Raw genomic sequence first — 24669 nt, forward strand, 5'->3', positions numbered from 1 at the left:
TGTGTGTCTGCAATGACCACATTAGGTATATTCGCTCTCATTTAACTCATACAAAGCCAAGGGTAGAGAAAAAATCTCTTTCCTTTTTTAGCTCACAGGGAACACATGCCCATGTGCTGACCTCATAATTTGAAACTTTCCCCATGTTTAATATGAAGGGAAAATCAGGAAACCATAATAGATCTCCTTCTAGCAACTGACTCAATTTACCCAATGCTAAGCACATTATTTATTTGATACTCTATATTGCTGAGCATATGATCAAACTAATAAAACTTATCCAACTCAACAGTAGCTTCTTTAACTGAAGCGGTTCAGCAGGTGAAAGGCTAAAAGGTCACTCCATCTTTTACCCCATGTTATAATAACTGAGAAATCCCTCGCTTTATTTAAATATTCATGTTTACTTTGGATGAGTCATCTCAGTGGAAAAGATTATTCAAATGTATTCCTCGATCCCCTCAGGTGAGAAAGAGAAAATGGATATTTCTGTTTGTTTTCTTTTTTCATTATGGTTGCATTGATGCAGCAGCATATCAAAAAGGGTAAAGAAGAAAAGACCAATGAAACTAGTGAAGGTTTTTCTGTTATAAAAAAAAAAAATGATCAGGCAAATATAGAAATGACTATAAAATGGGTCTCTTTGAATGTGCCTTGCAACAATGGCCCCTAAGAAGGGGGAAAAAAAAAGTTAATTTGGTTTGGAGGAAAATGTGACTTTGATCCAACAGCTGAATGCAAATTAACAATCCACTCTTAAAGCACCTTGTCTCTCTTTTTTTTTTTTCCATCAAGACATCCTTTCTATCAGACAGACGCATATAGCCATGTGGGCAAAGGAGAAGAAAGTGAACTGAAAATGTTCCGGATGTTTGTTTTTTATAATTCACTAACAGCTCTGTTTTTTATCTCCTGCATGTCTTTGTTTAGCAGTTAACACAGAGAACATAAACTCGCACGATGTATGCCATATAAATTAAAACTGGCTGGAGTCTGAAATGGAGTGTCTCAAACACATCGGTAACTCATCCATTAGATAGGCACAGAGGGAAGAAGCAGGATGATGATCCTTTATGAAACGTGTTGGCTAATGAGCAGAAACATGGAACTGATTTGGGTCTGGCAATTCCAACTTGTTTTTGAAATAGTACGTCGAGATAAAAGGCAAACAACTTCCCCTTTTTGCTGCTGTTTTTGTTTTTGTGAAAACGTGTTTGCTTTCTGGTGAACAGCAGCCTCTACAACCAGAAAAGCAGCAGAAAGAAAAAAGTAAGAAACTCTTTGGAGTTATATTTATTTGGTCTCATCTTGTGTTAACCTCTAATTCAGAATAAATATGGACGATTTAAACGAATGCTATGCTTTTCTTTCTGTTTTTCATATCAATACTGAACACATAATTCAACTATTTACAATGCACACTGCATGAAAAGTGGGGTTTTCGACAGTTTCTGGCATGTTATATTGCTTGAGCTTTACGGCTCTCAGCAGCAGGCTTTGGTCAGAACAGTAAACTGTAGGGAAACTGCCGTGGACTCTCTGTGTCAGTGCTCCCTCAGCTCCTCCCTCTCCTCAGGTCTAGGGCAGGCTCTCATATGTAAAGGAGGTTTCTGTGAGTCATACAAATGCAAATCAAGTACTCACCAGTGATCTACCCCTCCCAACAGTTGTAACCAACATATTTTTATTTTGAGATATATATAATCAAATTTAAATGATCATCTTTTAAGCCTTTTTCCATTACAATGTGACTACACATAAATTATTATACAGCGAAACATTCAAACAAGACTAAACTCACAAGAAATCATTCTAATTTATAAATTTGAATTATCTAGTTGGAAATATACTTTTGGACGTTTTCAGCTTTTGTCCCTTTTTCCAATAAGGCTGTGAGCTTCTGTCTTGTGAGCCTTTGTCATGGAGTTTTTTTGTGAACCTTGAACTTTAGTGGACTGAGGGAGATAAACAAAGGCTATAACTTGATTTTGGTGACACCACAAGCATTATTTTCATTGAAAAGCATACTCAGTTTTCAGTCTAATTCGCTGTAACAAAAAGTCTGTCACACCATCATCCTCTTCTGTGCAGTGGCTTCCCAGCTAGCATTGAACATTCAGACAACATCCCATGAACGCTGCCATAAACGTTCAGTGAATGTTCACATGCATTAATGACATTAAAGACTACCAAGGCAGATGGAATAAGAAAACATATAAAACATATAAACTTTTATTTTGCTATACATGGATGTACATAAGAGACATCAGCAAAACCTTCATGAGAAAAATGTAAAAAAAAAAAAAGAAAAGTAAAAATTTTAATGCAACAGTGCTGTGAACAGATCATCAACAATAATTCAAATCATAACTGTAAGGATTTATACCAACACCACCTTTCATGATCACATCAATTCACACTAAGCTTAGCCGAGCATTTCTCAGTTACAGTTGCTCAAATGCTTTAACTGTCCAACTATTCATCCACTGCTCTTGATCAAATTCACTACATTGTTGTGGAGCGCTGTGACCGGACTGTTGTGTGGGTGCCAGCATTTGAAAGACTAGAAGTAAGGAAGAAAGTCTGCACAGCAGAGCGCTCCTGGGACAAAAATTTAATCCCAAAGGACCTTCCAACAGTAACATTTCAGGCCACAGTGCCCTTCTTCAGACTTAGATTACATATTTGTCCCAGGAGCGCTCTGGTGTGCGGACTTTCGCCCTTTCTTCTATTGTAACTGGTTTTGTTCCTGCACCCTTTTATTATTGAATGTATGTGTTCGGCCTACAGAGATCAACATTTGAAATACTGTCACCTGGTTTAACATCATCTTCATTTTGGTTGAAAATGTTTGACAACTGTTGACTTGTTTCATTCATTTCCACAAAGCATGTGACGGCTTTCCGTTAAACCCTCTTGTTGTGAACAGGGTTATTATAGTTAACGAAAACGAACGAAATAACGAAAACTGAAATTGAAAAAACATTGTCGTTAACTGAAATAAATAAAAACTACAATTAAAAGGAAAAAACTAAAACTGTATTGTGAGTTTAAAAAACTAACTAAAACTAACTGAAATTATTGTGGATTGATCATTTTTCCGAGTTTAAGCTGGGAGCGCCGTCGGGCAGCTGTGTGCGTGCGTGTGCACGAGAAAGCGGCAGAGTCGCTCTGAACCGACCGGGTTCAGAGCAGGTCCACAACGCTGTGATTAACCTGTTTAGTCCTTGTGCGTTTCCGTCTACTTTATCAGTGAGAGAATAACAATGGGGAATAATAATCAAAGCATCAGTATAAGGACTCACAAATGTCAGCAAATTCCTGGAGGGAGACTGCTATCGGGATGGACGTGAGGAAATGAAGGAAGTGGAAAAACAGGGACAAATATGTTTGCAGCCAGAAAACTGAGCACAAAGAGCGAGGACCAAAAAAAGTCCCAGCTGGCACCGCAGCACACGACCACAAGGTAATTAACAGACACAACACACACAGTTACACAAGCATAAACGCGGACATGAGGTCGGACACTTCTATAGGTTGTGTACAGAGGCTGCAAAGACCCTGCGAGTCTAATCAGCGAGCATCTAACCAAGCTAGCTCCAAAACAGAAGAAGCTTCAGGTGGTGGAGAACATCAGGATGCAGCTGGATTTGAGCTTTGACTCCTTCAAAGAGTTTGTTTTTGTCAAACACCACATGTAGGTGTTGTTAATCTACACTGGAGTTTATTGGGAGTTTATTGTAGAGTTTATTGAGTTTGGGAGTTCATATTTTTCTCCCTGTTGATGTTCATGTGTGTCCTAATTATTACACATTTAGCATGTTAGTGCTTCTGTCTTGTGACTGTTGGTTGTTGAATATATTTCTTTATGGTATCTTGAGTTTTTATTACACAATAGTCAGAATCTTGCACCTGACAAAGTATGAAAATACTAAAACTAATACTGAAACTAACAAAACTAAACTAAAACTAAGCAATAAACCTAAAATAAAAACGAGCAAAACCACTCTGAAAACTAATTAAAACTAACTGAATTAGAGAAACAAAAGTAAAAACGAACTAAAACTAAACGATAATGTAAAATCCAAAACTATTATAACCCTAATTGTGAATCATGACACTCAGTTTGCTCGATCCATTCATGAATATCCTTTTGAAACATGTCTGCATGTTTTATTACTTGGGAACCATTCATTTTGTTTTAAAACTTCATCTTGTGGAAGTAGTGGCAGCAGCTCCTTGTGTGCAGTGGTTGCTTTTACACGTAATTTGCTTAAATTGTGGATGTGGATGAGGTGCGTCGTGGCCGCACTTACTGGGCGTCGTCCTGATTCCTTTGGTTGTGGATTATGGTAGCGATGGCTTCCTTAGAGAGCTTTTTTGTTGACCAATAATGTAGCGACTCCAAACCATAAGTCGCCTGACAGGAAATAGTAGGCCCCTGTCTATATGACGCGCTGCCTTCACCCCTGACAAAGTACGCTGAGCCCACACGCGTTTGTGTGATGTTCACTGATACGCTGCCAAGCACGAATCTGGGTGACAATCAGCAGCGTAACGGGAAAAACAAACCAAACGAGCGAGCGCTCGTACACGCAGCGTGCGGTCAACAGAAATTACGGCCACCCAGCTAACAACCTCTCTCCTCCATCAGGAGAGCAGGAGAGCAGGTGACACACTTTTAACTCTGCCAGCTGTTACCACCTGCACCCACGCGATCCGAACGCTATACACGTCACCATGACAACCAACGCGCCACAAGTTCTGTCTGACGTCAGCAGCATTCTAGACACGTGATTTGAAGAATAAAGCAGCACTTACGCCTTTGAATGTTAAAAACCTACAAGTACGCCGCAGGATTTTCATACTTCAACCCGAGAAAATATCTGGAAACCAGAGAGCAAAGAAATGGCGTCCAAAACCAATACCAAAACCAAAGCTAAAAAAACAACTGAAGAGCTGGAAAGAGAGTTGTTTCGCCTAAAAGAGCAGCTTAAAAATGAAAAAGGTAATTGGAAGAAACAGCAAGAAGAATATGGAAAGCAATTAGCTGCAGCCAGGAGTGCGGCAGCTCAGGAAAAGGCCGAATTACAACAATCTCACGAACAGGAACTGGAAACAGTGAGATCTAAGAGTCGTGCTGTTGAGCTTGAAATCAAAAGCGATTGCGATGAGATCGTCACCTACCTCAAGAAAAAACATGAATATGCTGACAGAGCAATATCAGGAAAACATCTAAAGCAGTTACGAAAACTGAAGAATTCAGATAAAATAATCAGTGAAAAAGAGGATATGATTTTAAGTCTTAAAAACAAACTACAAGACAAGGAAGACATCATTGAACAACAAAAAGCTGCTCGGGTCTCCGAGCTTGAAGAACGTTGGGATAGAACAGCAGGGATCAGGGCTATGCTCGACAGCGAAGTCCAGAAAAAAAAGGAGAGGAAAGCAACAATTGTAAAGCTTGAGACTGAACTGAAAGCCGAGAAGGCAAAAAATGTCACGCTGATGGATGACTGCCAGCTACATTTTCATCAATGCCTTGATTTAAATGATAAAAATACTTCATTAAATGAGACAGTGAAGCACCAAAAGAGGAACAACAGAATGCTGGAAGAAAGACTCCGTCTGACCGAACTGAATCCAGAGCGTTTCAAACAGGATCTGGCTCTCTGCATGGAAGCCTTTGAAAAGGCTTTCCCTCACGCATCTCACAACATAGACCCGGCCTTCCAACAGTTCCAGACCAAGTTCCTGGCCATGAAAAAGAAACATTTACAAGGTTTACCCCTGAGCCAATGTGAAAAGGAGGGATTTGAATTTGTAGCAGAAATATTAAAACAACGTGACCAAAGAATTGAGGGATTATTAAAGGAGATTGAAAAGCATGAAAGGAACACCGCTGATGTCAGATCACAAAATTGCTCTTGTGAATGGCAATATTATGTGCTTAAACAACAAAAGGAAGAGATCAGTCGTCTGAAAGATCAAGTAAAGGATCTTCAGTTAGAACTGAAAAAAGAAAGGAAGAGGCGATGTCAAGGTGAGACACCGACAACATCTGCGCCTCAACCTGAAACTGCAGTGCCGAAAACTGGTCCAGGCACTGTCAAACGCTATCGGCCTTTTCCTGTTTTACCTCCTATAAGAAGACCTCCTTCTTCATACAGATGCAGCCACCTAATGTTGCCGCATCCAGCCAGACGTCGACCAGCTGAAGTCCAGCTCCCAGCTGGCCGACGTCCGGCTGTCGTCGGGCTGGAAGTCCCCCTCCTTCTCCTGGGCGTATCTACTTTCCAGCATGAACACACCCCTTTCCCTCAATTGTAGACTGTCACCAAAAGGTGGCGCCTTCTTAACAAAAACGTTGTGTTCTGTGATTCACAAAAGTTTTGGTGAAGTATCAAGTTTTGAAAACCTAAAATAAATGCCTAAAATTTTTGTCAGTATGACCTTTCACACATTTCCATTGCGAATCACCAAAAGATTCCTTTGTTTCACTTCATCTTTTAACTAAATAAGTAAATAAATACAGTAGGTTAAAAAAGAAGCGGTGCTGCGCTGAGCCAACCCGGTCTCACGGCAGTTCGTGCAGTAGTCACGAAATTTAATCTATTGATTCGTGCTCATGAACACGAATTCCCTCTTTTTTCGTGTTACTCGGCACGACTTCTAACCTGCCTGAAATGCAGTAGGATAAAGTTCGTGCCTCTGAGCACGGCTTCTAAGCTGCAGTATAGTTTTTTTTTTTTTGCCCCTGTCCCCCTTTTTTCCCCCCTTTTCTTTTGAACTGGAAGCTCAGAAGCTGAATTATGCCTTTAATTGCGATCCTTAAGCGCCACTTTTCCTTTTGACATGAATTTCTCCTTGTTTCATTTAATGTGGGGTGCTGCTTATGGTTGTAACGATGACATTTGTGGGGCTTTTTAGGTCTAAATTTATATTTACGTGTTTATGGTTAGTGCTATATTCGGTGTCCAATTTTTTCTGTGAGTTCCGTGGTCTGAAGCCGTTTTTCCTCTGTGTTAAATCCATGAACCAACGATGAATAAATAAATGAACTACAGTACCCATCACCCCATCGGCCGTAACCATGGTCACGCGTATTCCCGTTGCTGTCCAGCTAATTGCATTCGTTCACCCGCTTCGGGTGTTATCAGGTAATTACTGACTTTATTAGCGGTTTTCAGGCCCGTAGATATGGGCCAGCAAGGGCCGTCTGCACCTCGTAGTCAGTCGAGAAGGTAGTTATCGTTCTAACGGAGGATCACTGACAGAGAAGGACTACAGAAGAAGGACTACAGAAGAAGGACTACAGAAGCCATGCTCGCTGACTTCCGGCGGATGCTGCAGTGTTCAGGTAAGAGGATTTCAATGGACAGCGTTTATATAGTGATATTATTACGGCAGTGAGTTCAATAAGCACTTGAAATTAGATCAATGTGGTGTAAGAGAGCGCTGATATCCCAACTCTGAGATGCATTTGTAGAGATTATTGCGGGTTTTGCCGTCTTTGAGACGCTAGCTTAAATTTTCTGTGCAAATGTTAGCGGATATCGTAGGAAAGCGTTCACTATTTAAACAATGTTATGACAGAAATATGAGCTTCTGGACTTACTAGTTAAGTAAAATGATTATTTTCAGCCACAGATTCCAAATAAATATCATGATGAGCTTCAGTGCATCCATATTCAATATCTGCGAGTACAGTGCTTCATTTAATCTGCACTGAACTGACCCAGGGTTATCACAATGTAAAATAAAATGATACTGGTCTGAACACAGTTGCTGGATCAGGTGACCCTGAAGCCTCTCTTAGTTATGCTGCTATAGGCCTAGACTGCTGGGGAGGTTCCCGTGATTTCTTTATATTCACTGTAAACAAACCTTATATTAGCAAGTTTCTTATATTCACTATTTAAACAAAGAGCAGTCTGTTTATACTTCAGACTGCTGGCTTACTTGTGGTTCCAGGATACGTAAGAGTAGAATGGGATGCAGAGCCTTCAGCTCCTCTGTGGAAAGAGCCTTGAGGTGACTGTTGTGATTTGGCGCTATACACATAAAACTGAAAGTCTGGCTGCCTTTAATCCTCTGTGACAAACACGAGGATCCATGAAACCTGCCAGCACCTGAGAATGAGCTGAAACTTGCAGTGTATTACATTCCCATCATGGAGAAGCTTCCAGACTCTGGGAATCCTGTCAGTGAGCAGGGACTGATTCACTGTCCTCAGCTTTAAACAAACCCAGTCTCCATCTCAGGTTTTGACTCAGCCTGCTTTGGAGTCACTAATCTAGAATCATCAGGCTACTTACTTTCAACACCATAATTTTGTTACTGATTCAGTTTATAAACCTGTTTAGTGCTGCAGCAACAATCAAACATTTCCGCTTCATACATCATTGTAGTTTGTGTCTTTGCTCTTTCAGAACTGAATTGGAAATCCAAAGGTGCTGGAAAGCTTCTTCTCCAACCCTCAAAGCCGAACTTCACCCATGAGAGCTGACAGCATGCAATCATTTTGAGAAGTGACATTCTCATAAATAAAGGTGAGCAATGATACTTAATGTGTACTTTTTGATTATCATGTTTAAAGGTTTGTCATTGCTCACAGTGGCCTTGTATTCATTAGGCATTTCCAGAATAGTATCCAGCAGTTTCTTGTGAGCTGAGCTGAATCATTTTTCTTTTAATACATGTTTAACATTCACTTGAGTATTACTTGTAATACATAACTGTGGCTCTGAAACAAAGGCTCTCCTGAAGGAGAAGAAGAGAGCCTTTAGATCAGGAAATAAGGAGGAGCTGAGAGCTGTGCAGAAGGATCACAGAAGGAAAATCAGGGATGGAAAAAACACCTACAGAAAGAAGATGGAGGACCAGCTACAGCAGAGCAACACCAGTGGAGTTTGGAGAAGCTTGAACTCAAGTTCAGGCCACAAACCAAGCCCACTCTGAGACTTAGAGTAGAGTGGGTGAACAACTTGGACCACTAGAACTACCAGCATTTTCACACTACTCCTTTTTCTACCAAGCACCTCCAAATGGCAGTTTACATCTCATTAGGCCACCTTTTGTTATGTACACGGGGCCAGTAGATCGGAATGTGTGTGGGATGGGTGTGGGGGTGGGGATGGGTTACCACTGATGACCCAGGGTTGCCAGGTGTATAAAAAGCCAGGTCACAACACATATTTCACCTTTAATAAGAACATATTTGTAATTGTGATCTCAAATTTGGAAGAGATGTTTTGTGTTCTCCGTGCTTCAGGTTCACAGCAGATGGAAGGAAACTCAAACAGCCACTAATGTAGCCGTTGTGCTGACTGTAGACTGAGGGATCTCTTCAAATTGTTGTATTCCTCCTCTTCCTCGTCACCCACTGCTTCAGATCTTGCTGTCACCATCAGACTGCAGCAGTTATGTTATTTAGCCATGAAACATGTCGTCACCCTCCCTTGATTTTTTTCAGGCTTTTCAGAAAACACAAAAAACTGAACCGAATGTTGAAAATTTAATTTAGACAAAAATAAAATTTTAAAAATGTCTTTGACCATTTTTTTTAGGAGGGTGACGATATATAACCTTGTTCAGCCTGTTTAGGAATGCACTGAGATCAATAACCTAATTTCCAACGCAGATCTGGAGAAACAGCAAAAACCAACGGGACCCTACACAGCCACAGATGCTGCTCCAGAGCTAGAAGTTCTAAACCATAAACACCAACCTGGGAAACTTGCTAAGTGTGACAGGTCCAACGTAACCCCAGATACAGCCCAGCCACAGGGTGAACCAAATCTTTCAGATAATGACAACAGAGAACCAAACGCACCTCCCTCCTAAACTCACCAGCCTGCACCAACCTGACATTTCTCCTCCCTGAGTTAAATAGATGAATGGAAGTTAAGTGGTTACAAACATAAAAACCACGGGTCCACAGACAGGAGCAGTGAGCTGAAATCAACACAAAGCTACCTGAGAGGCTGTATTGAACTACTATATATAATTTAATCATTTGTCCTGACTGGTTTCACCTCAGATGTTCTTTTTCCTTTTGGTAGATTTCTCCCAGCTCTGTTTTGATGCCAAGAAGAAGAAGAAGCTGCTTCAGAGAAGTGGGCTTCATGGTCTCAGTGCACAGCAACATGTGTTTTCACTGCCACAATCAAAACATTGAATAAAATCTATGTATTGTTGTTTGGAAACGTGTCATATTACTGCATGCTAAGGTGTGTTATTAAAGAAAAAAATGAGTTCTATTTTTCTCGTTTGATGATATCCGAAGCTTTTGATTCAAAACGTTTATTTTCCACTGGACAAAATATTTACTGTTGCACATTTATTTCTCATAGGGATTTTTTTTTCTTTCCATATTTCAGTCTCTGGTTCTTGAGAGTCATGGCTCTGTCTGGTCTCTGACAGAGATCCTTAAAAATATTATTGGAAAGTACCTATTAATTTTACTTTCAAACAGCTTTATGTGAATGTTATCTTTTCATTTATAATTTTTAATATATTGATCACAGTGTAGTGTACCGTAGAGGCATCCAAAAATGATGAGACTGGGCTGCTTGTGTGTGATTTGGAAGGTTTGTGTCTGTCTGTGACTCTGCAGAGGTTAAAGCTGTGATCCAGTCTCAGTCTCTGACTGAAGGTTGCTGAGACTCTGATTAGATACACAATGTGAAGTTCACAATTCTCTAAACAAATAAAATGGTAATGACAAACATGAACATCTGTACTTATTTCAGAGACATGAATGTTTACAAACATAATATTTATTTTAAGGATTGGACTTCATAAAGCGCACTGATGTTAGAGTGTGTGTTCATATTTAAATCATTTTGTAGGCTGAAATTGTAACGGTGGACCTGAGATGGTCCAGAGAAAGTAAACATGTTAATTAGAATAATAACAACAACAGACTGAGACAGACAGCTGTGAAATGCGCACACAATGACGTCACCTCATTCACTGCTAGCTACACTGCTAGCTAGCTACATCGTATCATTCATGATCATCTGTGTAAACAACGTTTAAAGAAGCCGCCACAGCTCTGCAGCTGTAACTGTTTCAAATCATATATTTTTGCTCGTTTGAACTCTGAGGATGTTTTTAAAACGGTCTTAAAAGGCTGTTGCTATGGTGGTTGTCACGGACGCCTCAGTAGCTTCTTAGGCTAACCTGGCGCGTCCGGTTCCTGCTGCTAGCTGTCTGCCGCAGGAAGGCTGCGTCCCATTTCAAGGAGCCGCCGCTCCGCCGTAACTGTGGCTCAAACACCACTTTATCCTTTAAGAAAAGGCCTTTTATAGCCACTGATGACACACACACACTAATGCACGTCACTGTCACAGTGTGACTTCACTAAAACCTCTAAAGTATTGTTTATAAAATGGAAAATGAACCGGGCATTGATCTGATGATGGAGGCTCTGCAGCTGACGTTTCACAATCCTGATTGACTCGCTGTACATTCCTATAATTAATCAGAGCAGAGTTTAGACTGCACAGTGCGCTGCGCTCACTGTTACTGTGTCAGCTGCTGCCTTCATATATGTTTGCTGCTGAGGTTTGATGAAGCAGGTGGAGGAGAGTCAAAGAAGTAAATATTAATCCACTTATTATGCAATTACTAACCCTAACCCTAGCTCAGCATACAATAACGACTGCCGGTATTATTAGTTTGGGAAGGAGTCATTTTGGTCGCAGTTTTGATTATAAAATAAAAGGGAAAATATAAACAAACAAAAAGCTTAACATTGTGAAGACTTGGAAGAACAATGTGACACTGATGAGAGGATTAGGCTTCCCAGGTCATTGCCAGGCCAAACCGGCTGGTGATCAGAATTATTTTAATTATTTTTTTACCCAGTGTCGCTGGCGGTGCAGCGCTCACAGCCTGTCCGAGGTCACGGGCTGAACTTCAAGCCCAGCCCGTCCCTCCAGACAATACTCACTGCTCCACTATAATGACCGCTTTAATCTCATCTTTCTATTGTTTTTAATGGACAGTTCCGCTTACAATTACAGTTCAATGATGTGAGGATCCTTGGTACAGTATACAGCGGGCTGTAAATGAATGCGCTTCCACTATTACTGCTCCTCCTGGTGGATAAACAAGACATTACCACCATTTTCCCCAAATGCTGCTTAGGGGCGTTCCCACCAGTGGCCGGAATTCCTACGTCATTAGCGGGGGATCGCGTTTAGGCCGAGGTTCGGCCACGAATCGGCCAAGGACCGGCCAAGGTCGCGTCACGGATCGGCCGGAAATTTTCGGTGGCTGCATCTGTAGCGTGGCTGTAAAAAGTAGAAAGGCGGCTGCCTTTCTATAAATGTGATATTTATTCATACAAATTATGTAATGTATGTATCTATGTAAACTGAACTGTTGGCTGACATGTAGCTCCTGTGATACCACCGGCCGTCCCTGGAAAGGGGGATCTCTCTTTGAATTGCCTTTCCCGAGGTTTCTTCCTCATCGGTCTGGCCTCTCGGGGAGTTTTTCCTCGTCTTCATAGAGAGCCTTGGGCTGGATCAGGAGCTCCATGACAGCAAAAACAACAAATAATAATAAAAAAAAAAAATTTAAAAATGGTTTCTTTTAGATTTTTTCCCCATGTGTAAATTGCCAGCCTTAAACCTTGGTTAAACACATTCCCATTATTCATATGTGCTCTGACAGGAAAACTCCAAAGTTAACATTCCATTTTTATTCATTTATTTATGTTGTGGCACAAATCATTAAATAAATTGAAAAGGATCAAACATGGTCAAAAACGGCATAGAAGCAATCAGCTGAATTTTAACAGCTTCTAGTGGGATCACGGCTTTGCAAAAGTCTCACCAATTATGCAATCAAGAGTTTATTAATAATGCTGGTGTCAAGACAACCTGTTCTACTGTTTTCCCCCTTTATTGCAAGCTTATTATAGTTAAGGAAAACTGACACTGAAAAACACATTTTTGGTAACTGAAATAAATAAAAACGATAATTAAAAGGAAAAAAAAAAATTCTAAAACTGAATTGTGGATTTATAAACCTAACTAAAACAAACTGAAATGAGAAATAAGATATCCTTCATTTTCTTTTCAGTTTATTTAAAAGACTTGTGGATTGACATGAAATCATGTTTCCGCTCTAGCAGTTTCGGCTGGGAGCATTATCCATAAGAGGAAGGAAAGACTGTGCAGAGGGACGTGACCAGTTTCTGGATTTGCCAGTATTCATCTTCAGTGTCTGAGTTGAACAGTTGGGCGATTTCAGCATCAAGCATGCCGGGTTCCCTCTCGTCATTATCCGAGTCAGTCTCGTTGTTGTTACTGTTTTGTTTTGGTTGCGGCAAACAGCAACCATTTAATTGTTAATAAAAGGGCAACTTTTGAGACAGCCAACAGCGAGTTCACAAAAGTTGGCAACAGCGCCGGCCGCTGATCGCTAGATTACGCACAAATATCCGGGGCAGCATAGATGAAAATAGGCCAGGAACATGTAGAATTTCTATTTTTGGAACAATGTTTCCACTTCTTTTTGAATTAATCTCCTGCCGCTTCAGCTGCTTTCCACACCTGCTGCGCCGCACTCACAGCTTGTTCCTGTTTAATATCGTCAGTAAAGTCATTTTGTGAATCGATGATGGACTATTTTAGAGAATTCAATGAGGCCTTTGAACTGATCTGCCAGACATATAGTGGAACACAGTGGTCAGTCATAGATTGGGCTCCACAGAGCCTGGACTCTAAAATTCTAAAATTAATAATGACTATTAAATCTTGACATAGATCAAAAGGATGCCAAGAGCCAAAGAGCTTTGTATGTCCCTCAAGATGAATTACAGAGAGCTGCCTGAGTGAGTCCAGGCCTTGGAGGATAAAGGTGAACAAACAAAGTCTGGATTATGGAGCATGTCTGAATTGTACAAACTCAGGTTTTTGCCTTATATACTTTAATCCTAAGTATTTGTGCATGTTTCTGTTGGACCCATTTCCCTGCAACATATAAAAAGAAATGAGTGGTCACTAGAGTCTTTTGCATAGTACTGTATATGATGAAACTGCTGGATTTCTTACTCCTTCATCCTGCTGGGCATGTTCAATCTGCTGTGTCTCTTCTTGCCTGTGCAGAGTATCTGTTCATATTCATTTTTCTCCTCACTGGATACCATTTGCACTCCATGTGATCCTTCCCCAACTAGGTTATCTGGTTTGTTCCCCCTGTTTTCAACAGACATCTCCTTTGGATCCTCTCTTTTATGCCTTCATATTGACCTTCCTCCTTCTCATCATCTGTTGCAGAGGTTCTCATGTATCCACTTGCTGGCTGATATGTGGAAAATGCAATTAGGTGCTACCAGTTTGCAATGCATGTTAACCCTCATATCTCCTCAAATTTTGCACCTTCTGGACACCTTTGTGGCAAAAATGTACAGCACCTAAAAACTGCTATAAAATCATCATACATCAATATTTTTTGCTTTTTTGTCATAAATCACTTATTCAACTTCAGACCTACTCAAAAATACCAAACACTGAATTATTTTCAGGGTTTTAACCCTTTACATGCCAGTTTAATCACATGTTATATTATTAATTAAATAGAAAACACCACAAAATTGAATCAGTTTCCACATAATAAATGTGAGGAGGATGGGGCATCATTGGTGATGAGAGCCTCGGATATGTCAAAGATTAGCAACAAAAATGATTGTATTAATATATTTTTATGTAGTGCCAGATACTCGCTCAGGACACCTTTGTGGCCAAAACTGCTGACTTACATTGAGATCACAGTTTTGGATCTTACAGTTGCCATAAAAACCATGAATTCTATGATGTTAGCATTTCATTTTGAAGAAAAGTTATGATATTTGACATTGTGACTGCATTCCATTTGATTCAGTCATTTTCCCATTTTAAGCAGATGAATAAAATTGATGTTTTGCCAGTTAAATTATGGAGCCATTGACTACCAGGGGACCCCTTGGTATTTTTGAGTAGGTCTGAAGATAAGTGATTTATGAAAACAAACAAAGAAGATTCCCTGCAAGAAATCATGCCAAAAATCCAGCCAAAATGATCACCAAATTATAAAACAGTTGAAAAAAAGATACAAAAATGGCCCAGGAGGGCATGAGGGTTAACAGCATGTTACTGCAATTACACGTCACAAACCAACAATAACAGTGCACATGTAGACAGATGAATCTCATACCTTTATCTTTGTGATGTAAGCCCTTTTCAAACGATATCTAGATATCGTTTGAAAAGGGCTTGGAAAGGGATGCTTTAGTTGGAGGCAGATGTTGGCAAAGTTGTAATGCAATCAATGAAACATGGTCAGAGGTGTGAATTTGTGCTACTTTGACATAAAAAAAATATATGCTAGCATCTACTAATCCTAAGCATGGATCATAAGCATTTTTATTATCGAGAACTGATGATTTGGATTTAGCTGAACAGAGCAAACAAGTTATCTGAGAGAGTTAAGATATTTATCTGACCCCAGACAAATTGCCTATAATTTGAGGCAATTTAGTCAGCAAGTGAGCACCCAGCTAAGATGAATTCAAAGTGGAGTAATAAACAAGAAACCCAGAACAACTAAAGCTTAAAGGAAGGAATACAAATGCTCCAGAAAACTGCATTGCTTATCAGCTTGGCAGCATCCAAGATGAAGCATGGTGGAGGGAGCATCGTTTTGGTGTTGCTTTGCTTCCTCTGCAACTGGACAGCTTGGCATGGTCTGGAGTAATATTTACTCCCAGGTTTAGCATGGCATCTCATTAGCCCAGCTGAAGGTCAGACTTTAGCAGCAGAACAATTATCCTACACGTTTAAGTAATATTGTAGGACTTGAAACAATAATATCTGCCTAATAAGTTTCAGAAACACCAGCTAACAGAGGCTATTAGCGTATATCAGCGTCCTTCAGAGTAAATAGACATGGACACCAGGTGAGGTAAACAGCGGACTGACAGCCTACACTCACTACAGATGAACAGCAGCCAGAGATGTTTGTCCTACAGCGGCCACTGTGGCTAGGATTATTCACTTGAATTGGGAGGCATAAGAAAACTGAATTCAATCTTCAATCACACACCGTAGCTTTAAAAACCAACTAATGACTTTGTGAAAATGCGGATAAAGTCTGGTGATCAACTAACAGGGAAAGAGAGGTGCAACAGTGACTGTGAAAACAGGGCATATGAACAAAATTAATAAACAAACTTCAGATCCCAGAATAGGATGAAAGCAGGGAAAACGGAACAGCTGTTGTCATGACACATACTCTGTAGTCCTCCACACACCTTCACACATGCACACATGTTGCCTCTCAGCTTCTGTGAGTTGCTCCATTTTCCTGCCATCCTCCTGTTCCAGAGTGCAGAAAGGTGGCTTCTGACTACAGACAGCGCATCGTCTTTCCAGATGGATTGTTTCTGAGAAATAACCAGTTTATCTTGGCTGGCCATCTCTCTTGGTGAGGAATGATTGGGCAGACAGGCAGTGTAATTGACTGCGTTTGGCTTTCACCTTGCCAATAAATACCTCTCCTTGGCAACGCCACTCACATCTCTCATATTAGCTCCATCAGTGACACTCTTGAGTGTGGGTACAGGACGTGTTCAAATGTGCGGAGTGGTGCAGGGAAGGATTGCATTTTCTCTCCACTTGTACACTTGAGAGTGTGTGTGTGTGTGTGTGTGTGTGTGTGTGTGTGTGTGTGTGTGTGTGTGTGTGTGTGTGTGTGTGTGTGTGTGTGTGTGTGTCTGTCTCACCCTCCCTGTTTCATTGCTATCCCCATCGTCGCATTCCTTGCATTTCAATGTGGAGGCAGATGGCATCAAAACATCCAGATGACACATTGTGTTTAGAGTGCAGTCTAATGACAGGGTAGATGGTCGTGGGGGGGTTGTGTTGGCAGTTTCAGCTCCACCGGGGAACAAGAGAACCCTGTGATGATGACAGTGTTGATAGTGGTGCACCCCTTGAGATCGAGGATGACGTAAAATGTCACAGCCTAAGCAGTAGTAGGCACATTCACAGATTTCACCGTCTCTGCGTTAGGCATCCCCTTACCAGCTAGGAAGGCACATGGGCTTGATATAGAGATATGCGATGCCATCTTTATAGAAAAATGATAAGCTGTCGGGAATGTGGGCCACATTAGAATTATAGCCATGATTGTCAAACTAACAGGATTTTCTCCTCCCACTCTCCTCTACCTCTCTTGACTCTGTGATTCGGGCACCCGCTCCACCCAAATTGGATTTTTATTTGCCAGTGCCTGTACACACCTCATCTGCCACACTCAATGGCCTCTTCTTCTGATAGGAAACTTGTGTCGTTTTATTTCCATCTCTGGCTCTCGCCTTCTTCCCGTGCATCCCATCAGCTCGTTCTTTACAAGAGGATTAGATTCTCTCACTCTCTGTCTCTCTTCTCCTCCTCCTTCTTAAAGTCACCAACATTAAATCAAATTAGGGTCAATGGTGCAGTGTGGGAGCTAATCCGGCAGCACAAAGAGGCTTAGGAGATGCGCCTCCTGTTCCTAGATATTATTAAAAGTCAGCTGTGAAATAACAATTTCCCCCATCAAAGCTGCAAGCAGATTTAGGGGCAGGGTCTGTGAGATATGAGTCAGACACATAAACATCGGAGCTGAGAGAAAGTGACATGCATTGCAGAGCTCACAAACTGACACAGAAAAAAATATATACATATACATAGTGATCTTTCTGCCACTATTAGTGTTTTCTTTTTTTTTTTTTTTGAAAAATGAAATAATGACAAATGCATTCTCCAATTCTGTGTTTCCCAATCAAATCGATACTGCATTGATTTAACATATTGAAACAGCAGATTTCCCAAAGACTGGACCTTTTTAACTCTCCTCTCTCTGCTCCATAGGGTACATTACAGAAGTTTGTGGATGACCTTTTTGAGACCATCTTCAGCACAGCTCATCGAGGCAGCGCTCTGCCACTGGCCATCAAATACATGTTTGACTTCCTGGATGAGCAGGCCGACAAACACAACATCCATGACCCACATGTCCGACACACATGGAAGAGCAACTGGTGAGTTAATTTAGTATGGAAATCCATATATAGTGTACCTGCAAATACAGAAATATGCAAGCACATACCAAGTCATAGTAGGCACAGGACGGGAATGCTTAAGACTCCTCAAACAATTACTTGGATCATTGACGGACATAAATATTATTTTATTTGTATACTAGTGTGGCTCCATTCGTGGCCTTTGCTTTCTCCTCTTAATTTAAAAAGTACTAGAGGCACACTGGCATTGCCTTGGTATTGCCCTGTCAGAGCCAAGTTTCACCATACGCATCTTCCTTTCCTAATATCCATTATCCACAGGGGTGTGTAATCTTCATTAAAGCCAACCACAAGGGGCTAATCCAATTGGCTGCCAAGACTCTCCATCTATTATCATGGATAACTGGGCCAAAAAAAAATCCTGTCACTGTGGAATTCTCTGCAGTGACAAATGTTCACTCCCAGGTGCACAAGTACACCTCTAAATTAATATCTGCTGATTAATTTAGACCATATTGACCCCTGTGAGGCCACCTTAAAAGGTTGGCTGGGGTTAAATGACCAACAGTGACCCAGAATGGGGTGCGCAAAGGAATGAAAAGGTGAAGAAAAGGAAGTGAACACAGTGGGAGTTAAATGCACACTAATATCTCATTAGCCTCATAGCCTCTGCCAAGATCCCAGCATGCATCACTCAGCCCAGGGCCCTGGAGAACCAGAGAGATTGGAGGAAAAATTTATGTGTAACGAGGGACAACTCGACATAAAGGAATGGGTAGGGGGAGGCTAAGGTGAAATATTATTTACTTTACCTTATGAGCCTAATTTTAGTATTTTTCTGTGTTATTGGGCCAGTCACAGTGCGTGTTAAGTGTTCTGAGAGCTCAACATGCTTCTCTTCATTAGACTTTCAAAGGACTTTTACTGTAGGACTGTAAATATAGTACAATTTATTATAACATACCCTGAGAAAAAGCCACTTAGATTGAGCACAGTTGAGCTGATGCTACCACAGGTACCTTCTCAGTGTGGAATGTGCTTATGATTGCATCTTTATGCATCTCACTGTGTGTGCATATGCATAACCTTTAGTCATCTTAAAAGACTGCAATCTTGGCTTCAACAAAAGCCTTTGTTTTGTCTGACGGTGGTAGAGTATAGTAATGTCAGTGTCCCTCCCAAGCTGAGCCCCCATCCCATTAAATGCACCAATCCCATAGTCATTGTACACGCCATTAACTTCAACTGCAGCAGGAGCCCCTACATCCTACTACTACCCCCACCTTGAGGGGTCCCCTTCCTTCAGCGTCCTCAGATATAATCCTTATGTTAGATCCCTCAGTCTTATACCATTGTCATATCATGACACTATATTTGCTAGTCTCCAGAACTGCACATTTCCACACACTCTAAAGACCTGAAATTGACCTTAATTTATATCTGAACCTTTACAGTCCAAGTCATCCTTCATATCGAAGCTAAACTCTCAAAAAAAAAAATAGTGCCTTTCTAGGCCTCTATATGACTTTATAAGTGCACAGTGCTAAATACAAGTGTAAATGGCCACTAAGGCACATTCAGATCTAATCAAACCGCTTACAGAGGTGATCTCTCATGTACACTGCAAAAAATATGTTGTAAATGCCATACATCCTAATTTTTGTCGTGTCCTGCACATCTTAACAGCTGCAATACCCTGTGCATGTAGTTATTAGTTGCTAGCCCTTGCTATGCAAATGTGGTGCTTAACTGGCAACAGACAGGCACAGCAACTTTGCCTTAAGCCCTCTGACCTTCTTCTAGAAACAACTTAAAATGTGAATGTAAGCGGTCAGTGGCGCACCTTGCAGAATCATGATAGACACAGGTTTAAGGCAGCGTTCCTCGGCAATGACTTGGGTTCTGATCGTCCGAGAGCCATTTGGAAAAGCAAGTTTAAACTATGTTTTTCCACAAGGTTTACTGGTGTAAATTAAAGGTTTTTTTAAATAAATTGTGTATTTAAATTGTGCAAAGTTAAATTTGGACTGTTAGTTGTATCTGCATTGCGTGGCAGAGTTGTAACGTGTTTCGTATGTGTGTGTACAGTAAGTTTTCGCGTACATCAGTCACTGGCTCCCAGAGCATCTCCAGATGGTATCTTTTGGATTAGTGGCAGTGTGTCAGCGTCTGCTCTCATCCTCAGCCCTCTGTATTTGGGGTGTGTGTGTGTGTGTGTGTGTGTGTGTGTGTGTGTGTGTGTGTGTGTGTGTGTGTGTGTGTGTGTGTGTGTGTGTGTGTGTCCATCTATGTGCACTGCATTTTGGGATGGAACAGAGCATTTTAATTATTATGCAAAACTGGCACATACACTCCTCTTTTCTGCATGCAGATTATCACCTATCTGCTGTCACACTGCAATGCTACCCTACTCAGATTGTAAACCAGTTGCACCACTGGGACAGGCGCACAGCTTAAGTTGTATAAGATGCTGTTCGCATGAAAAATAGCCTAGTTTCGCTTACTGAGGCCCCAGCTGGACAAAACTCAGTCAGGTCACCTTTATAAAGCTGTTAATTCAAAACTTAGGTCACTGTATGTCCGTGCCATAATGGCAACAGTGAGATGCTCTACATCACAACATATGTGACTCTTTTCCTGCCAATGGGAAGCTAATTCATTAGGCCCATTCCACAAAACAGACTTAACATCATAAACTGCAGAATCAAATGCTCATGGGGTAGTGTCAAGCAACTGCATGAGGTGATTTTAAGGGACGACAAGGGGGCTTAGTTTAGTGCAAATGTTGTAGGTGCCAATGTTAAAGTGAGGTTGGTTTGAAAAATAACAGAAAAACAACTTAATCTGATTCATATTTACTGTGGTCATATTTTGCAGTAATTCTCTTAGTTACATCTGCCCAGTTTTAGTAAAGACGCCGTCTGAAGTGTGGCTTATTTTGCTTGCTTAATTATTTTTTTTTTGCTTAACTATCACACTGTTTCATCAGTTTGAATTGCCTTCACTTTCAAGTGATGAATCAGTGGACCAATTTGCTTTTAAATAAAAAGGCCTTTTCTGACTCCGCCAACATAATTTCTTTAGGATAAGAGATGCCCTTGATCTTGGCAGCTGATATTTAACCTAATCCCTAACCAAAAGGACTGATCATGGCCATCATTCAGATTCCTAAAACTACTCAGCAGGAGTAAACTCAGATTTGCCTATTTTCAATGGATAACACAGACTGTTATTATGGTGGTAATTTTGCGTGCACAAAATTGTGCGAAATCTCATCATTCTAGCATCCACTGCCCCATTGAAACGCCAGCTTGTCAGCAATCAAGACAGCACAGCAGTGGTGTCAATATGCCTTTGATCCCTGCATCTAATCCTACTAGATTCTTTGCTTAGATTAATTTTGTAGTCATAATGCTGAGTTTTTCCCATTCTGAGTATAAATCCTCTTTTGTTACATTGTACAGCTGAATGTCTTTGTGGGTGGTTGTACTAGAATAAATGCTCAGTGGATTGTCGAGGAACACTGGTGGTATTTTAAATGATTGCGTTTCAGTTTTTATTTTATGCTTCTTTTTTTTCTATGCACAGAAACTCCTGTGTAGCCTAGACAGCAGTGTCTTTGTTGATTTTTTTTGCCACATCAGCTAAAAGTGCAGAGCCAAGAGAAAAGTAAAGATACAGAGATCCAAGTAACACTCAGCTTTTTCTTAATACCACCTGAGCCCCTTTCACAGCAATACACAGATAAAGCGGGCCCTATATCTATTCATTTTGGCAGAAACAAGCCCAGCAAATAAACAGACTTGTGTATTTTTATTATTCTTGACAGGCACAAAATAGGACCCACTTGCACAAACAAGGCAATATGAACTGTGTCACTGTGCGGCCCCCAGCGAGGACCCCTGGACACTGCTAGGAAAAAAATGAGAGCCAGCCACCACCTGGTTTTAAAGATAAAGGCTTTATTGAATTGAGCACACACATCAAATAGAGCACATCAGCAACAGCAGGGCCTGTGTACTAGCTTTGCAAAGTGAATGAATCCTCGTCCCTTCTGGCGAATAATATGTTCATGCCTATTGACTAGCTGGCTGTAGCAAATTTGAAAACGGCATTTAGGGACTTAATCTCAGAGCAGCTGAACCGGACACAGGCTGTTGTTTTACTTCACACTCTTTGTTCCCCTGTTTGAATGGCTATTCAAGCATTCTGTCACTGAGACAGAACTGAACAATCGCTGCAAAACTAATTTTTTCACAGGAGGCCTAACAGACTACATTAGCATGACTCGGTGTTAGATTTTCTTAAGAGACAACATGTTTACACATAAAACATCTTATATTAAAACATTCCACATTAGCATATCTATCTAGCATATCACACTTAGAAAAGTAAAATGAATTTCAAGAAAACTCTGCACACAGTAATGGAAAAGTTAAAAGTACAAAACCTGGATGATTTTCTGAGTTTGTCGCTAAACTGCTTTGTTCTCTTTTCCCACCCTCCGGCAGCCTACCTCTGCGTTTCTGGGTGAATGTGATTAAGAACCCCCAGTTTGTGTTTGACATCCACAAGAGCAGCATCACAGATGCCTGTCTGTCTGTGGTGGCCCAGACCTTCATGGACTCCTGCTCCACCTCAGAGCACCGCCTTGGGAAAGACTCACCCTCCAACAAGCTGCTTTATGCCAAGGACATCCCCAGCTACAAGAGCTGGGTGGAGAGGTAAGCTGTCAAGAAAAGAACATGCACATACAAACCAATTACTGGATAGATGAAGAGAGAAAGAACCACGAGAAAAACCTGCATTAACCACGTTTCATTCCAGCGCACACAATGCAACTGTAGCACTGTGATCTATGAGCTTGAAACTCAATCCAAATTACCATGCAGTGGGAATGGATGGGAGTGCCCAGGGCATAGGAGTCAGTGTGCTGGGAGGGTGCAAGAGTGTGTGTGTGTGTGTGTGTGTGTGTAGGGGGGAAAAAAAAAAAATCAGGGAAAGCATTTTTGAGAGTTACAGGCAGCAGAAGCCGGTAATTTGTTAAAATGGAAGTTTTATTAAATTTATTTGTCAGCAAGGGAGGCAAAGAGGGCCTGAATAAAAGATGGGGTACTGTGAAGTGGTTCCGAGTATTTATGTGGCTGTAGCTTCGTCACAAAGCAAGCCTCGGGATGAGAATACATGTGCACTGCTCGAATGGGTGGAACCAAATGAGGAGCTTCAGGCTCAGGATCGTCTCTGGTCTCCTATAAACTAAGCATAGAAAAAGGTATGTGTGGAACGAATAGAGCAGCTACTGTTGTGATGGGAAAAACATTGGATGCATGTTTTTTTTAAATTGTTACATACAAACAGGAATTGCCTGGTATCACAGCATGATATTAGTGCTAATTGCTGTTCCGTAGTGATATAAATGATTCCTTCAATCAGCGGCCACTGCAAAGTCTATTTTAACTATTTTACTCGTTTAAAGCCATAGTGATGACTAAGAGTGGATCTGGTGCTGTTTCATTTTGCTGTCCAAAGTGCCACAGCACGAGGTTTACCAGGGAGGGACTTTTTTCAAGGCAGATTGAAACTAATAGAAAGAAACAAATCAGAAGTTTCAGAAGAGCAATCCTATTTTTCTCTCCTTCTCCTCCTCAGTTATAAAGACACTACTTGAGCTGGTGAGCAGGCCTGTGGATATCTGAATGTCATGAAGTCACTGCCTCTGACTACTCTGTAGAGACTTTGCTTGAAATGCCACTTCAACCACTAATAAATGACATAAGCCAACAACTGCATTCAGCAGTTTTGTGCCATGCAGCTGGGCAGAGCCACGTTGTCCCAAAGCTTTTTACGTGCTACAATATGTTGATGTTATTAAAAGGGGGTTGTGAAATGAAGCAGGCCTGCGAGCAATTGCCACCTGCTCTGAATTTGATGTGGGAGTTGAAGGTCTCCAGACAATGACAAATCCATCACACCTGTCATTACATTATTTGTGTACAAGACGGCTTGCATATGAATCAGTACATTTAGAAGTATGTTTTTTTTTTTATTTAAGGGCTTTTAAAATGTCACTTTACCTGCTTTTGCATTCAATGACTTTGTTAAAATACTTGCAATGTCTCCAAACTGAACAATAAATTACTATGACTGAATTTTTAAATAGTCATATTAATTAAATCATAGGCCAACTACATGTTAAAAGATCAATATGCATTTCTTCTTAAAGATCTACATTAATGATGTCCCTTGAGCTGATATTCTATGCAACCACTTGAAATTCAGACAGTTTTTGAGAATCTGTCCATCATAAGACTAGATTTCAAATTAAGATGAAAGTTACTCAAAAAAAAAATAAAATAAAAATCTTAGCCTTGAAAGCTCCTAAGGTGAAACACTTGTGGTTTAGAAGAGGACTGAAGAGTTTCAAACCCTGAATGAAAACAATGAAACGTGGCAGATTGGATCGTGCAGGGATGCTGTTTGTGGTTGATCTCATTACAGATATCCTAACATTTTCCACCTAACACAATAACGCTAGTAATGAAAGCGATCACAACACGAGATATTTTTGAGCTGGAAAAATGCAAACACTGCAGCAGTCTTTTAAT

The 24669-nt window shown here is 40.8% G+C and overlaps 1 protein-coding gene across 2 annotated transcripts in view; it reads left to right on the top strand.

The window, feature by feature from the left end:
- plxna4 (plexin A4) overlaps positions 1–24669 on the top strand; it is a 243784-nt gene that overhangs the window by 215800 nt on the left and 3315 nt on the right. For both annotated transcript variants that reach the window (XM_030720671.1, XM_030720670.1), the window contains exons 29-30: positions 17913–18082; positions 22576–22788. In XM_030720671.1, coding sequence (XP_030576531.1) covers positions 17913–18082; positions 22576–22788 — 383 coding nt within the window. The remainder of the gene's footprint in view (positions 1–17912; positions 18083–22575; positions 22789–24669) is intronic.

This window comes from Archocentrus centrarchus, chromosome 23, assembly GCF_007364275.1.
Source record: "Archocentrus centrarchus isolate MPI-CPG fArcCen1 chromosome 23, fArcCen1, whole genome shotgun sequence".
NCBI lineage: Eukaryota > Metazoa > Chordata > Actinopteri > Cichliformes > Cichlidae > Archocentrus > Archocentrus centrarchus.